At 39.5% G+C, this 13,478-nt stretch overlaps 1 protein-coding gene across 3 annotated transcripts in view; it reads left to right on the forward strand.

Annotated features, from left to right (window-relative positions):
• The window catches only part of EPC2 (enhancer of polycomb homolog 2), an 86,569-nt gene that overhangs the window by 34,806 nt on the left and 38,285 nt on the right, over positions 1–13,478 (forward strand). For all 3 annotated transcript variants that reach the window (XM_038421960.2, XM_043505109.1, XM_043505110.1), the window contains one exon: positions 9,014–9,159. In XM_038421960.2, coding sequence (XP_038277888.1) covers positions 9,014–9,159 — 146 coding nt within the window. The remainder of the gene's footprint in view (positions 1–9,013; positions 9,160–13,478) is intronic.

The following is a 13,478-nucleotide window of genomic DNA, read 5'->3' on the forward strand; positions in this document are numbered from 1 at the left end:
AAACAGCAGAATAAAGAAAATGGACTTCAAGAAGGCCGACTTGAGCAAAGTCGGAGAACTGGTAGGTAAGATCCTGTGGGAAGTAAGTTTAAGGGAAAAAAGAGTTCAGGAGAGTTGGTAGTTTTTTAATGAGACATTATTGGGGCACAAGAGCAAACTATCCCAGTGTGTAGGAAAGATAGGAAAAATGATAAGAGACCACCCTAGCTTAATCAGGAGATCTTCAATGACCTGAAACTCAAAAAAGAGTCATACAAAAAGTAGAAACTAGGTCAAAATATGAAGGATGAATATAAAAAACCAACACAAGCATGTAGGGTTAAAATTAGAAAGGCCAAGGCACAAAACGAGATTAAACTAGCTAGGAATATAAAAGGTAACAAGAAAGCATTTTACAAATACGTGAGAAGAAAGAGGAAGACCAAGGAGAGCTTAGGCCCATTACTCAATGAGGAGGGAAAGACGGTAACAGAAAACACCATAATGGCTAAAGTGTCACGAAAAAAGCAGTGATTGGATGACTACATAGTGAACATCATTGTTAACAGGATAGGATTTGAGGCTGAAATAGGGAAAGAACAAGTTGGATGCCTTCAAGTCAGCAGACCATGAAGAAATACATCCTGGAATACTTAAGGAACTGGCTGAAGAGATCTTTGAACCATTAGAAATAATTTTGAGAAGGGGAGAGATCCCGAAGGATTGGAAAAGGGCAAATATAGTACTTGTGTATAAAAAGGGGAATAAGGACAACCTAGGTAATTATAGACCAGTCAGCTTAACTTTGGTACCTGGAAGGATAATGGATCAAACAATTTAATTTGTAAGCACTTACAAGAAAATAAGGTAGTTAACAGTCATCATGGATTTGTCAAGAACAAATCATGTCAAACCAAGCTAATATCCTTCTATGACAGGGTAATGAGCATTGTGGGGGGGGGGGGGGAGCAGCGGATGTGATGTATCTTGACTTTAGTGAGGCTTTTGACACTGTCTCTCACATGACCTTGTCATTTAAAAAAAAAAAACACTAGAGAAATATAGTCTCGATGAACCTACTGTAAGGTAGGTGTGCAACTGGCTGGAAAAGAGTAGTCAGAGTAGTTATCAATAATTCACAATTGAGCAGGAAAGGCATATCAAGTTGGGGTCCTGCATGGTCTGTCCTGGGTCTGTATCTTTGTAAATGATTTGGATAATGGCATAGAGAGTACACTTACAAAGTTTGTGGACAAATGCAAGCTGGGAGGGGTTGCAGGCACGTTGGAGGACAGGATTAGAATTCAAAATAATCTTGACAAACTGGAGAAAAAATCTGAATAAAATAGGATGAAGTTCAATAAGGACAAAAGCAAAGTACTACACTTGGAAAAAGAAAAGGAGTACTTGTGGCACCTTAGAGACTAACACGTTTATTTTGAGCAGAAGCTTTCGTGAGCTACAGCTCACTTCATCGGATACATTCAGTGGAAAATAGAGTGGGGAGATTTTATATACACAGAGAACATGAAACAGTGGGTGTTATCATACCCACTGTAAGGAGAGTGATCACTTAAGATGAGCTATTACCAGCAGGAGGGAAGTGGGGGAGGAAGAAAACCTTTTGTAGTGATAATCAAGGTGGGCCATTTCCAGCAGTTGACAAGAACGTCTGAGGAACGGTGGGGGGGAAATAGTTTTACTTTGTGTGATACCCATCCGCTCCCAGTCTCTATTCAAGCCTAAGTTAATTGTATCCAGTTTGCAAATTAATTCCAATTCAGCAGTCTCTCCTTGGAGTCTGTTTTTGAAGCTTTTTTGTTGAAGAATAGCCACTTTTAGGTCTGTAATCGAGTGACCAGAGAGATTGAAGTGTTCTCTGACTGGTTTTTGAATGTTATAATTCTTGATGTCTGATTTGTGTCCATTTATTCTTTTACGTAGAGACTGTCCAGTTTGACCAATGTACATGGCAGAAGGGCATTGCTGGCACATGATGGCATATATCACATTGGTAGATGCGCAGGTGAACGAGCCTCTGATAGTGTGGCTGATGTGATTAGGCCCTATGATGGTGTCCCCTGAATAGATATGAGGACATTTGGCAAAGGGCTTTCTTGCAAGGATAGGTTCCTGGGTTAGTGGTTCTGTTGTGTGGTGTGTGGTTGCTGGTGAGTATTTGCTTCAGATTGGGGGACTGTCTGTAAGCAAGGACTGGCCTGTCTCCCAAGATCTGTGAGAGTGATGGGTTGTCCTTCAGGATAGGTTGTAGATCCTTGATGATGCGTTGGAGAGGATTTAGTTGGGGGCTGAAGGTGATGGCTAGTGGCGTTCTGTTATTTTCTTTGTTGGGCCTGTCCTGTAGCAGGTAACTTCTGGGTAATCTTCTGGCTCTGTTGGTCTGTTTCTTCACTTCAGCAGGTTGGTGTAGTAGTTGTAAGAATGCTTGATAGAGATCTTGTAGGCGTTTGTCTCTGTCTGAGGGGTTGGAGCAAATGTGGTTGTATCGTAGAGTTTGGCTGTAGACAATGGATCGTGTGGTGTGATCTGGGTGAAAGCTGGAGGCATATAGGTAGGAATAGCGGTCAGTAGGTTTCCGGTATAAGGTGATGTTTTATGTGACCATCGCTTATTAGTACCGTAGTGTCCAGGAAGTGGATCTCTTGTGTGGACTGGTCCAGGCTGAGGTTGATGGTGGGATGGAAATTGTTGAAATCATGGTGGAATTCCTCAAGGGCTTCTTTTCCATGGGTCCAGATGATGAAGATGTCATCAATGTAGTGCAAGTAGAGTAGGGGCATTAGGGGACGAGAGCTGAGGAAGCGTTGTTCTAAGTCAGCCATAAAAATGTTGGCATACTGTGGGGCCATGCGGGTACCCATCGCAGTGCCACTGATTTGAAGGTATACATTGTCCCAAATGTGAAATAGTTATGGGTCAGGACAAAGTCACAAAGTTCAGCCACCAGGTTAGCCGTGACAGTATCGGGTATACTGTTCCTGACGGCTTGTAGTCCATCTTTGTGTGGAATGTTGGTGTAGAGGGCCTAAGAGTGGCTATACTTCAACAAAAAAGCTTCAAAACCAGACTCCAACGAGAGACTGCTGAATTGGAATTAATTTGCAAACTGGATACAATTAACTTAGGCTTGAATAGAGTTTGGGAGTGGATGGGTATTACACAAAGTAAAACTACTTTTCACCCCCCACCGTTCCTCAGACGTTCTTGTCAACTGCTGGAAATGGCCCACCTTGATTATCACTACAAAAGGTTTTTTTCTCTCTCTCCCCCCCCCCCCCCCCACAGGCAATAGCTCATCTTAAGTGATCACTCTCCTTACAGTTTTCAGAGTAGCAGCCGTGTTAGTCTGTATTCGCAAAAAGAAAAGGAGTACTTGTGGCACCTTAGAGACTAACAAATTTATTAGAGCATAAGCTTTCGTGAGCTACAGCTCACTTCATCGGATGCATCTGATGAAGTGAGCTGTAGCTCACGAAAGCTTATGCTCTAATAAATTTGTTAGTCTCTAAGGTGCCACAAGTACTCCTTTTCTTTCTCCTTACAGTGTGTATGATAACACCCATTGTTTCATGTTCTTTGTGTATATAAATCTCCCCACTGTATTTTCCACCAAATGCATCCAATGAAGTGAGCTGTAGCTCACGAAAGCGTATGCTCTAATAAATTTGTTAGTCTCTAAGGTGCCACATGTACTCCTTTTCTTTTTGCGAATACAGACTAACACGGCTGCTACTCTGAAACCTGTTAGTACACTTGGGAAGAAATAATCAGTTGCACAAATACACTTTGGGAAATGACTGCCTAGGAAAGAAAACTGCAGAAAAGGATCTGGAAGTTGTAGTGGATCACAAACTAAATGAATCAACAGTGTAATACTGTTGCAAAAAAAATGAACATCATCCTTCATGTATTAGCAAGAGTGTTGTAAACAACGCACAAGAAGTAATTTTTCCACTCTACTTCACACTGATAAGGCCTCAACTGGAGTATTGTGTCCAGTTCTGGGCACCACACTTTGGGAAAGGTGTGAAGAAATTGGAGAAAGTCTAGAGAAGAGCAACAAAAATGATTAAAGATCTAGAAACCATGACCTGCAAGGAAAGACTGAAAAAACTGGGTTTGTTTAGTCTGGAGAAGAGAAGACTGAGTGGGGGCATAACAGTCTTCTAATACATAAAAGGTTGTTATAAAGAGGAGGGTGATAAATTGTTGTCCTTAACCACTGAGGTCAGGACAAAAAGTAATGGGCTTAAGTTGCAGCAAGGGAGATTTAGGTTAGACATTAGGAAAGACTTCCTAACTGTAAGGATAATTAAGCACTGGAACAAATTACCTAGGGAGGTTGTAGAATCTTTGTCATTGGAGGTTTTTAAGAACAGTTTAGACAAACTCCTGTCAGTGAAGGTCTGGATAATACTTAGCTCTGCCTTGGTGCTGGAGACTGGACTAGATGACAAATTGAGTTTCCTTCCAGTCTTGTATTTCTCTGATTCTATGAACAACCTTGAATAAAGCGCAACAGATTGACACCTATTTGACTCGCGTCACATCACATAGTTTGATCTCTCCTTGGCGAGGGAGGGAGGTACCACCTAGAAACTATTTTTAAAATGGTGGGTGATGGTGGGGTTCATCTTTCCGGAACCCCTAGCACCAATAATTGTTTCACTAAGCCTACCCTGCAGCCTTCTGAGGCATACCAGATTTCAAAGAAATCTGACTAAGCATGTTGATGTTGGAGGATTTAGAAAGATTAAACTTTAAAAGATGATATGATGTAATCTTAACTGTAGTGGAACTCTTGCACCACTATTATGTCTTTGTTTAGATATTAATGTTTTGAACAGTAAAGATTTAGAAAGGAACACAGTCTTAATAGAATTCTTTGGTTTGGAATCAATATTCTAAAAAAAGTGGATAATCTAATTTGTATATTTATGTAAACATTAATCTATTAAAATTAAAAGGCAAGGGTTTTTACTAAATTTCAGCCCCTGTGGCTTACTGTATTAAGTAGAAGCCATTACTTACAGCACAATGAAAGTAAGTTCCCTTTTGTTAATTTCTGAATCATTGGTGTGAGAAAAGGTAGTAGTATCCTGGTACAGTAGCATTTCTTTCCCAGCAAGCCTATTTTATTTTTAAAATAAAATAAAGGCATTTCAAAATTAGATTCTAACTGAACCCACAAAATTTTAAATCCATTGCAGTTAATCTATTACAAAAAACCGTATTAATGTGATTAAGACCATGTTAAGGCATATTTTTAGATCCCCCTCATTAAGTGTAGTGAATAAATCAGTATTTTCTTCTTCCTTGCAAGTACAGTACTCCTTCCCCAAATTAAAAATAAATGAAACATTTAGACTAGGGCTGTCAAGTGATTTAAAAAAATTAATTGAACTGTTAAAGAATAATAGAATATCATTTATTTAAATATTTTTGGATGTTTTCTACATTTTCAAATATATTGATTTCAGTTACCACACAGAATAAAAAGTGTACAATGCTCACTTTATATTATTTTTATTACAAATATTTGTACAGTAAAAAACAAGAAATAGTTTTTCAGTTCATCTAATACAAGTACTTTAGAGCAATCTCTTTATCATGAAAGTTGAACTTACAAATGTAGAATTATGTACAAAAACATAACTGTGCTCAAAAATTAAACAGTGTAAAACTTTAGAGCCTACAAGTTCATTCAGTCCTCCTTGTTCAGTCAATCACTCAGAAAAACAAGTTTGCAAGAGATAATGCTGCCTGCTTCTTGTTTACAATGTTACCTGAAAGTGATAACATGTGTGGCCCTATTGTAGTCAGCATTGCCGGATATTTACGTGCCAGATGCGCTAAAGATTCATATGTGCCTTCATGTTTCAACCACCCTTCCAGAGGACATGCGTCCATGCCTATGACAGTTCTGCTCGATAATGATCCAAGGCAGTGTGGACCAATGCATATTCATTTTCATCATCTGAGTAAGATGCCACTAGCAGAAGACAGATTTTCTTTTCTAGTGGTTCAGTTCTGTAGTTTCTGCATCGGAGAGTTGCTCTTTTAAGACTTCTGAAAGCATGCTCCACCCGTCATCCCACTCAGATTTTCGAAGGCGCTTCAGATTCTTAAACATTGGGTTAAGTGCTGTAGCTATCTTTAGAAATCTCATATTGATATCTTCTTTGTGTTTTGTGAAATCTTCAGTGAAAGTGTTCTTAAAATGAACAACATGTGCTTGGTCATCATCCAAGATTGCTATAGCATGAAATATATGGCAGAATGTGGGTAAAACAGAGCAGGAGACATACAGTTCTCCCCCAAGGAGTTCAGTCACAAATGTAATGAACGCATTTTTTTTTTTTTACGAGTGTCATTAGCATGGAATCATGTCCTCTGGAATGGTGGCCGAAGCATGAATGGGCATACGAATGTTTATACCTTTTAATGTAAGTTTAATGCTATGCAAACGCCTGTTCTCACTTTCAGGTGACAGTGCATATAAGAAGGGGGCAGCATTATGTTCCGTAAATGTAAATAAACTTGTTTGTCTTAGCAATTGGCTGCACAAGAAGTAGGACTGAATGGACTTGTAGGCTATAAAGTTTTACATTGTTTTTTGAGTGCAGTTATGTAATTTTTTAAAAAAAAACCCTAAGTTTCTAAGTTGCACTTCCACGATAAAGAGATTGCATTTCAGTACTTGTATGTTGTGAACTGAAAAATGGTATCTTTGTTTAAAAATTGCATTTTTACAGTGCAGATATTTGTAATAATAATATAAAGTGAGCACTGTACACTTTGTTCTGATTGTAATAGAAATCAATATATTTGAAAATGTAGAAAAACATCCAGAATATTTAATAAATTTCAATTGATAGTCTATTGTTTAACAGTGTGATTAAAAATGCGCTTAATCATGATTGATTTTTTTGAGTTAATCACGTGAGTTGACTGCGATTAATCGACCGCCCTAATTTAGACCTGAGCATTATCAGCCCCAACCATTCAAAATGTATGCATCAGGTCCCCCCTAAGAAATTGGGTCTTAAAAATCATAGTTATAAAATTTTTATTCTTTTTCTTTGCTTTCTGATGTCTGAACCATTGGGGTTTGTGTTTTAAGGCTTTTTCTGAATCCATGAGGGCTACATACTACTTTAATGAGAGTTGAGAGTCTCATGTAAACATGAGTCTCCGGGGCTAGATATTTAAGGGGAAACATAAAATAACACAGCACTCATGATAAAATTTCTGGAGTTGGCAACACCGGAAAACCTGGTGTTTTTTTCCTCCAACAACTCTAGAACCAGCTAATTCACAGTAAAAATTTCCTACACATCTTTTACAATTTCTTCAAAAACTAATAGATATTTAAAATAATGAAATCTTGGTAACATGAAGTCTCACTACTGCAACTCTAAACAGGGGAAAGACTGCTGGCTTTTTATTTAAACTGTTTTTATTTTGGTGTGGATGAACAAAGGTGCAAGTTTGCAAGATTTTATAAATACAATTTTCCACAATATTTTACAAATTCATGGTTCAGTTTTCATCTTTTCAATCTATGGACTTTGATGGATTCCTATAGGCTTTCATTGAGAAGCTAGGACCCAGTGTTGTGAACTGTAACATCCTCACAAGTCTTTTTTTCTAAGTAATAAATTCTATTGATTATCAGATTTCCATCTAAATAAAATCTTATGTAAACTTTTGACACACTGTGGAGCTCTTTTAAATACAATTTCAGTGATTCAGTACTTGATAATGTTTATTGTCTGTGTATTTATAGCACAGCACCTATATTCAGTTCTGAATTAAATACTAAAGTTTGTTGCCCTAAGGTAAATAAATAAAACATCTTCATTGGTTCTACTGCAGTAATCATGAAAATTAGATGATTTGGGGGGTTGAAAGACACCTTATGCCATTTTCAACTTTTTAGGTTCCTAGCTTGAAACATTCCCTAATTGAATGTTAGCACTAATGGAAAGTTCTTGCCATTGTTAGGACTTCGGTAATCTATCTGAAATGAAATGGCATTGCTACATTATCTACCTGATACTTGTCCTGTTCGGATTACATCTTTATTGACAGACAAAGATTTAATATGCATGGAAGCTGAAGTTATGCTCTAAATTCTAGAGAAACAATTTCCAGGTCAAGGCTGGGGCATGTCATCGGGGCATGTCATCAGGGCAGTGTGGTTGGAGGCGGAAGGGGAAAAGAGACTTGCTGCTTTTTCATTCTTCCTGTGTTGTACCTGTTTGGGGCATTAATAGTGCCTTAATTTCCATTGGTGTTGATCGAGCACTTTTATAAACACAATACAAATTTAAAAAAATATTTAAAAACCCACAATATATTACATACGCTAATTATCTAAGTTATCTCAAATAGCAAAAATAGTCAATTTAAAATTACAGTGGAGCTCTGTTTTTCATGTGCCTTGTTGTGGCTGAGTAAGGGTTGCATCTGAAAATTATAATAATGGAATCTTTTAGAAAAATTTGCACATGAGTTTATCGACTGAATTTTAGCTGCCACTTTTAAATTTTTTTGCTTTTGTGGGTTGGAGGGAGAGAAGTTAAGTTGGCCTGGATAAAATGTTAACCCTGATTTTTAGTGAGAATTTTAAATTAGATTTTTTTTTAAAGTAAATCTTATGGTGATGGATGTATAAAGTGACTCAATCTCTTAATAATTCAGCATCTGATATTAATATAACTTGGCTCTGATCTTTTCCCCTTTGCTGAATACATACTAAAGAAAAGTAGGTTTTAATTTAATTTAAATATATCAGAATATTGGATAACATTTAAAATTAACAGATGTGAAACTTACAAATGTAAGACATAACAGAGGTCATCTAGTTTGAAAGGTGTTAATTTGCAGCTAAAAATGGTGATTTGTTTGTTTTTCTGAAAAGTTACTGTAATACCTTACTTTGGAATCCTTAACATAAATAACTGACTTCTGTAACTAAAAGCAGCATTTATACATGTTTCTGTTTCAGCCTTCAATCTGGACAATGAACAACCAGATTACGATATGGACTCTGAAGATGAGACATTATTAAACAGACTCAATCGGAAGATGGAAATCAAACCGCTGCAGTTTGAAATTATGATTGACAGGCTTGAAAAAGCTAGTTCTAATCAGGTATTTCACTCTTTTTAAAGAAATAATTCTCTCTTGTTTTACTGATCATTTTCATTAATGTTTTGATTTTGTTTCACTTCTATTTAATCTTTTACATATTTTTCTTAACCATTGAGTATCATTACTTTGCATCCCACTAGTTATTTGAAAAACACAACCCCAGATGCATAGTGTGGTTTCATAAAATCACAGTACTCTTCTTTATCTTATTAGTCAGTCAGAGTCACTAAATGTTTAATTACCTAGAATGTAAATGGTAAGTGAAATAGTGTTTTTGGGTTTTTTTGTCTTCATTGAACTCTAAAATTTAGTGCAATAGAAGAAAATGGCTATTATCCTGTTTTGTCAATATCAGTGTAAAAGAGATACCAACTTTAGTAGGCTGACAGTTTTTTGCATGAACATCCTTATTTTCCTTAGCTTTCCATTTCTTTGGTCCAATTTCGGGTTTAGTGTACGGGTAGTGTTGGTGGCCACTGATATACAGGAGGTCAGACCTAAATCCTCTGGTGGTCCCTTTTGGCTTTAAATTCTATAACTTTGGGGAAAAAAATCTGACATTTTAAATTTGTATTCTAATTTAAAAAGAAAACCAAAAAGTCCGAAACAAGCTAAACCCAGGATTTTTCTTTGTTGTGACAGGCTGATCTTTAGTAGCTTTAGTTTACTTTCCAAACTTAGTTCCAGTTCCTGCGAATTGGATAACACTCTCAGTTTCCATTGACTTCAGTGGAAATCATAGAACTTCATTTGGAGTTGAGTGCTCAGTAACTTGGTGCTGCACATCCCTCTTGCAGAACCAGTTCTGAGTTTGGATTCTAATTTGAATTGTGTCTTTTTATAAAAATCCCTTAATGATTTACTATTTTAATGTTTTACTCTAAATATGCAAAAAGTGTATTAGAAATTTCTTAAATAGTTTCTCTATATTGCGCTACAATTATGAAGGGTAATTCTGAGGGCACTGTTAACTTCTTTTGGTTCAAATTTTAGCAATAATAAACTATAATCTGGTGGGGAGTGTCAAGTTAAATAAACGAATCTGTTACTGAGATACATCTTTCTCTTTTTTTTTTTTTTTTTTTTAATTTTTATTTTTTAAAAACCTCACATCTTGCAGGTTGTAGACACAGATTACTTTTCTTTTTGTAGGGAGTGTAAGATGATGTGAAGACTCACTAATCAGGAAAGGAAAAATAAAAAGCCCAGTGACTAGTCACTTCACATTCCTTTTTTCAGGCATGCTTCTTTTCAAAAAAAAAATCTCAAAACAAGAACAAATCAACTCAAACTACTGGGTAATAACCATCTGTGACCTTTTACACTTCAACCAGTTGTGTGGAGAAAGACATGCACTTCCTCTCGATTCCCTCTTTTGCACCAGCTTCTGCTTTTCTTTTATAACTCTGACTAGATCAGGGTCTCAAACTCGAATCACCAGGAGGGCCACATGAGGACTCGTACGTTGGCCCGAGGGCTGCATCACTCCCCTGCTGTCCCCGCCTCTGCCCCGCAAGGTGCAGCAGGGGACTCAGGGCAGGGGGTTGGTGCAGGAGGTAGTGCGGGGTGCAGCTGGGGGCTCAGGGCAGGGAGTTGGGGTGCAGGAGGGAGTGCGGGGTGTGGCGGGGGTTGAGGAGCAGCAGGGGGCTCAGAGCAGGGAGTTGGAGTTCGGCAGGGGGCTCAGGGCAGGGGATTGGGTGCAGGGTGCAGGCAGGGGGCTCAGGACAGGGAGTTGGGGTGCAGGAGGGGTTTGGGTTCCGGCCTGGTGCCACTTACCTTTAGCGACTCCAGGGTGGCAGGGGCGTGCACCACGGCCAGGGTAGGCTCCCTGCCTGCCCTGGCCCTGGCTCATGCTGCTGCGTTCCGGGAAGTGGTGGGCACCCTGTCCCTGCGGCCCTGGGGTAGGGGGAGCAGAGAACTCTGTCAGCTGTTCTTGCCTGTGGGTACCTCCCCCGAAGCTCCCATTGGCCATGATTCCCCATTCCTAGCCAGTGGGAGCTTCAGGGGAGTTAACCAAAGGCAAAAACAGCTCACGGAGTTCTGTTCCCCCTCCTGCTGGGGCCGCAGGGAAGCAGTGTCCGTCGCTTCCCAGAGCGGCATGGAGCCCTCAGCACCACAGAGTTGGCAAATCTGTGGGTCGGCTCAAAAGCCCTGAGGAGCCGGTTCCAGCCTGGGGCCGTAGTTTGCCCACCCCTGGCCTAGAGGTAGGCTGAGGGTGCGGCGCACTGGGGAGGGGATGTGGCGGACGGCGGGGAGCTTGGCAGGCTGCAGGGAAGAACCCTGTTGGCTGTCCGCAGCCTATGTGTTTGAGACTCCTGGACTAGATCATCACCCCTCACATGCCAGAGTGCTTTTATACCTTGTCACAGGGGGCTCGAGCAAACTGGAAGTTGGGTTGCTCTTCCTTTTTTGCTTAGTTGGGTAGCTCTAGCAAAGAACTGAAGAAAAATTTTGGCTCCTTTTTCTCTTCAGTTAGCAGCTTGTCTTCATTAACCGGTGTCTTTTCTACGTTTGCCGTGGATAAGATGCTTCAATGAATCTCTTAGCTTGTTAAAGATGGATGGCTCTCAGAAAAGGAGAATCAAGAGGTGCTCGTTGTGTGGAGTCGACTGTGTGTATGCTTTCCAAGGAGCAGAATGGCCTACAGTGGTCACATAACCTTTTTCCACCTGTGGGTAGACAGTGGATAGAATCTCCAGCTAGTGCTATATTTTGCTGGGAAGCTGAGGCCAACCACAGTGAGAAACATGGTAGGGAAAAGGCTGAGGAGCCTCTGTATGTGTCACAGTTGGATCTGAATATTGTACAGTTCATTCCAACTCAATAAATTATACATCTGGGGCTCTCTTTAGTGCTGCTATTAAGAGACCCTCCCCTTTGCAGGAGAGTGAAAAAGTAAGGAAGTCCAGGGAGAAAATTTTCCATAAGTTGAACAAGTATTGAGTTATGATTTTGTTCATAGAACTGGTGCGATGGAAGCACTCTTGTCATCTCCTAAGTGCTTGGGGGGCTCAGTTAGGAGAGCTTCATGTGTCTGTTCTTGGCAACATGATCAGACAAATCTCTGCTTGTGGAAATTCCCAGAGAATTTTACTGAAAGCCCTTCAAGTGCAGGCGCCCCACAGGACAGTCATCACCAGCAACACCAGTTTCTGGAATTGGGGAAAAAGCCCAGGAGACATAAGCATAAGCAAGAAGGGAATGCATGTGTCAGTCTCCTTGAGCTCAGAGCAGTGAGACTAGCATTAATGTTGTTCTAAGAGACAGTCTCCAAGCTAGTCAGTTCTTCATTTCAACAAAACTAAGGTGGTCTTGTTTATTATGTGCCAGATGCTCATCAGGAATAGAACTTGAATCAGAGAAGAATGTTCTCTTAGAATAAATGGGGAAGAATCTCAGAGCCTTAAAGATAACTGCCCTGGTAGGAGCCCTCAATTTGCAAGCCATTAACTGAGTTGTAAAGCTATCAGTCTTGATGATTTTGATTTGGAGGAAAAAGAAATGGATCCCTTAAGGACTGTGTTAAAAGTAAAGGGAAATGAAGGAATGTTGATTCTAATGTCTCTTGCTTGGCCTTACAATTCAAGCTAGTTAACTGATGATCTAATCAACAAGGGCTCACTCTTTTTGGATTTGATGTCTCCAGAGCCATTTCATTTTACTGCCGAAGGAAAACTACATTGAAAGGATTGGTGTGTGAGAAGCAAACCTTGAAACATCTGGGGCTGTCTCTCCAAAGTGAGGCAGACACTTAGATGAGATTAAGAAAGTTGTCTACTTCCAGGGTCCAAAGCTCCACTTGGAATACTCTTTTGGTTTGTACCAATGCTAGAAGGTAAAAGGCCAAAGTGGTGCTCTGTTCCCTATGTTCTTGGAGTTTCTTTAACTGGATAAAGGTCTGACTCTTGGTATGTTGAGAAATAGGGTTTAGTAGTGAGAGAGCTGTGGAGACCCACTGGGTGGGTTTGCATCCCTTAGTAGCCAGATTTTTTTCAGAGCAGTTGGAACAGGTTTTGGCTAAACAAATAATTATTACTCCTTGGCCAGTGTAGTGCTTCAAACGAGTATTTATCTCTTGTAAAACACTGGCATTGGTTGCTCTTATTTTGGCTCTCAGTTAATATGACCTTTCTGGTGGCCCTAATTAGGATGAACTTGCAGTCCTCTCGTGGTGATTCCTCTTTCCGTTTTTCCACAGTGTTAAAGTAACACATCTCTTGGTTCTCAGCTTTACGTTGAAGTTGAATGCTGAGTTGCACAGGAATCTAGAGATTATTCTCCTTCCCTTTAGGCTTCTGATAATGAAAGAGTTTGGCATT

The sequence above is a fragment of the Dermochelys coriacea genome, chromosome 11 (genome assembly GCF_009764565.3).
Source record: "Dermochelys coriacea isolate rDerCor1 chromosome 11, rDerCor1.pri.v4, whole genome shotgun sequence".
In the NCBI taxonomy this organism is placed as follows: Eukaryota; Metazoa; Chordata; order Testudines; family Dermochelyidae; genus Dermochelys; species Dermochelys coriacea.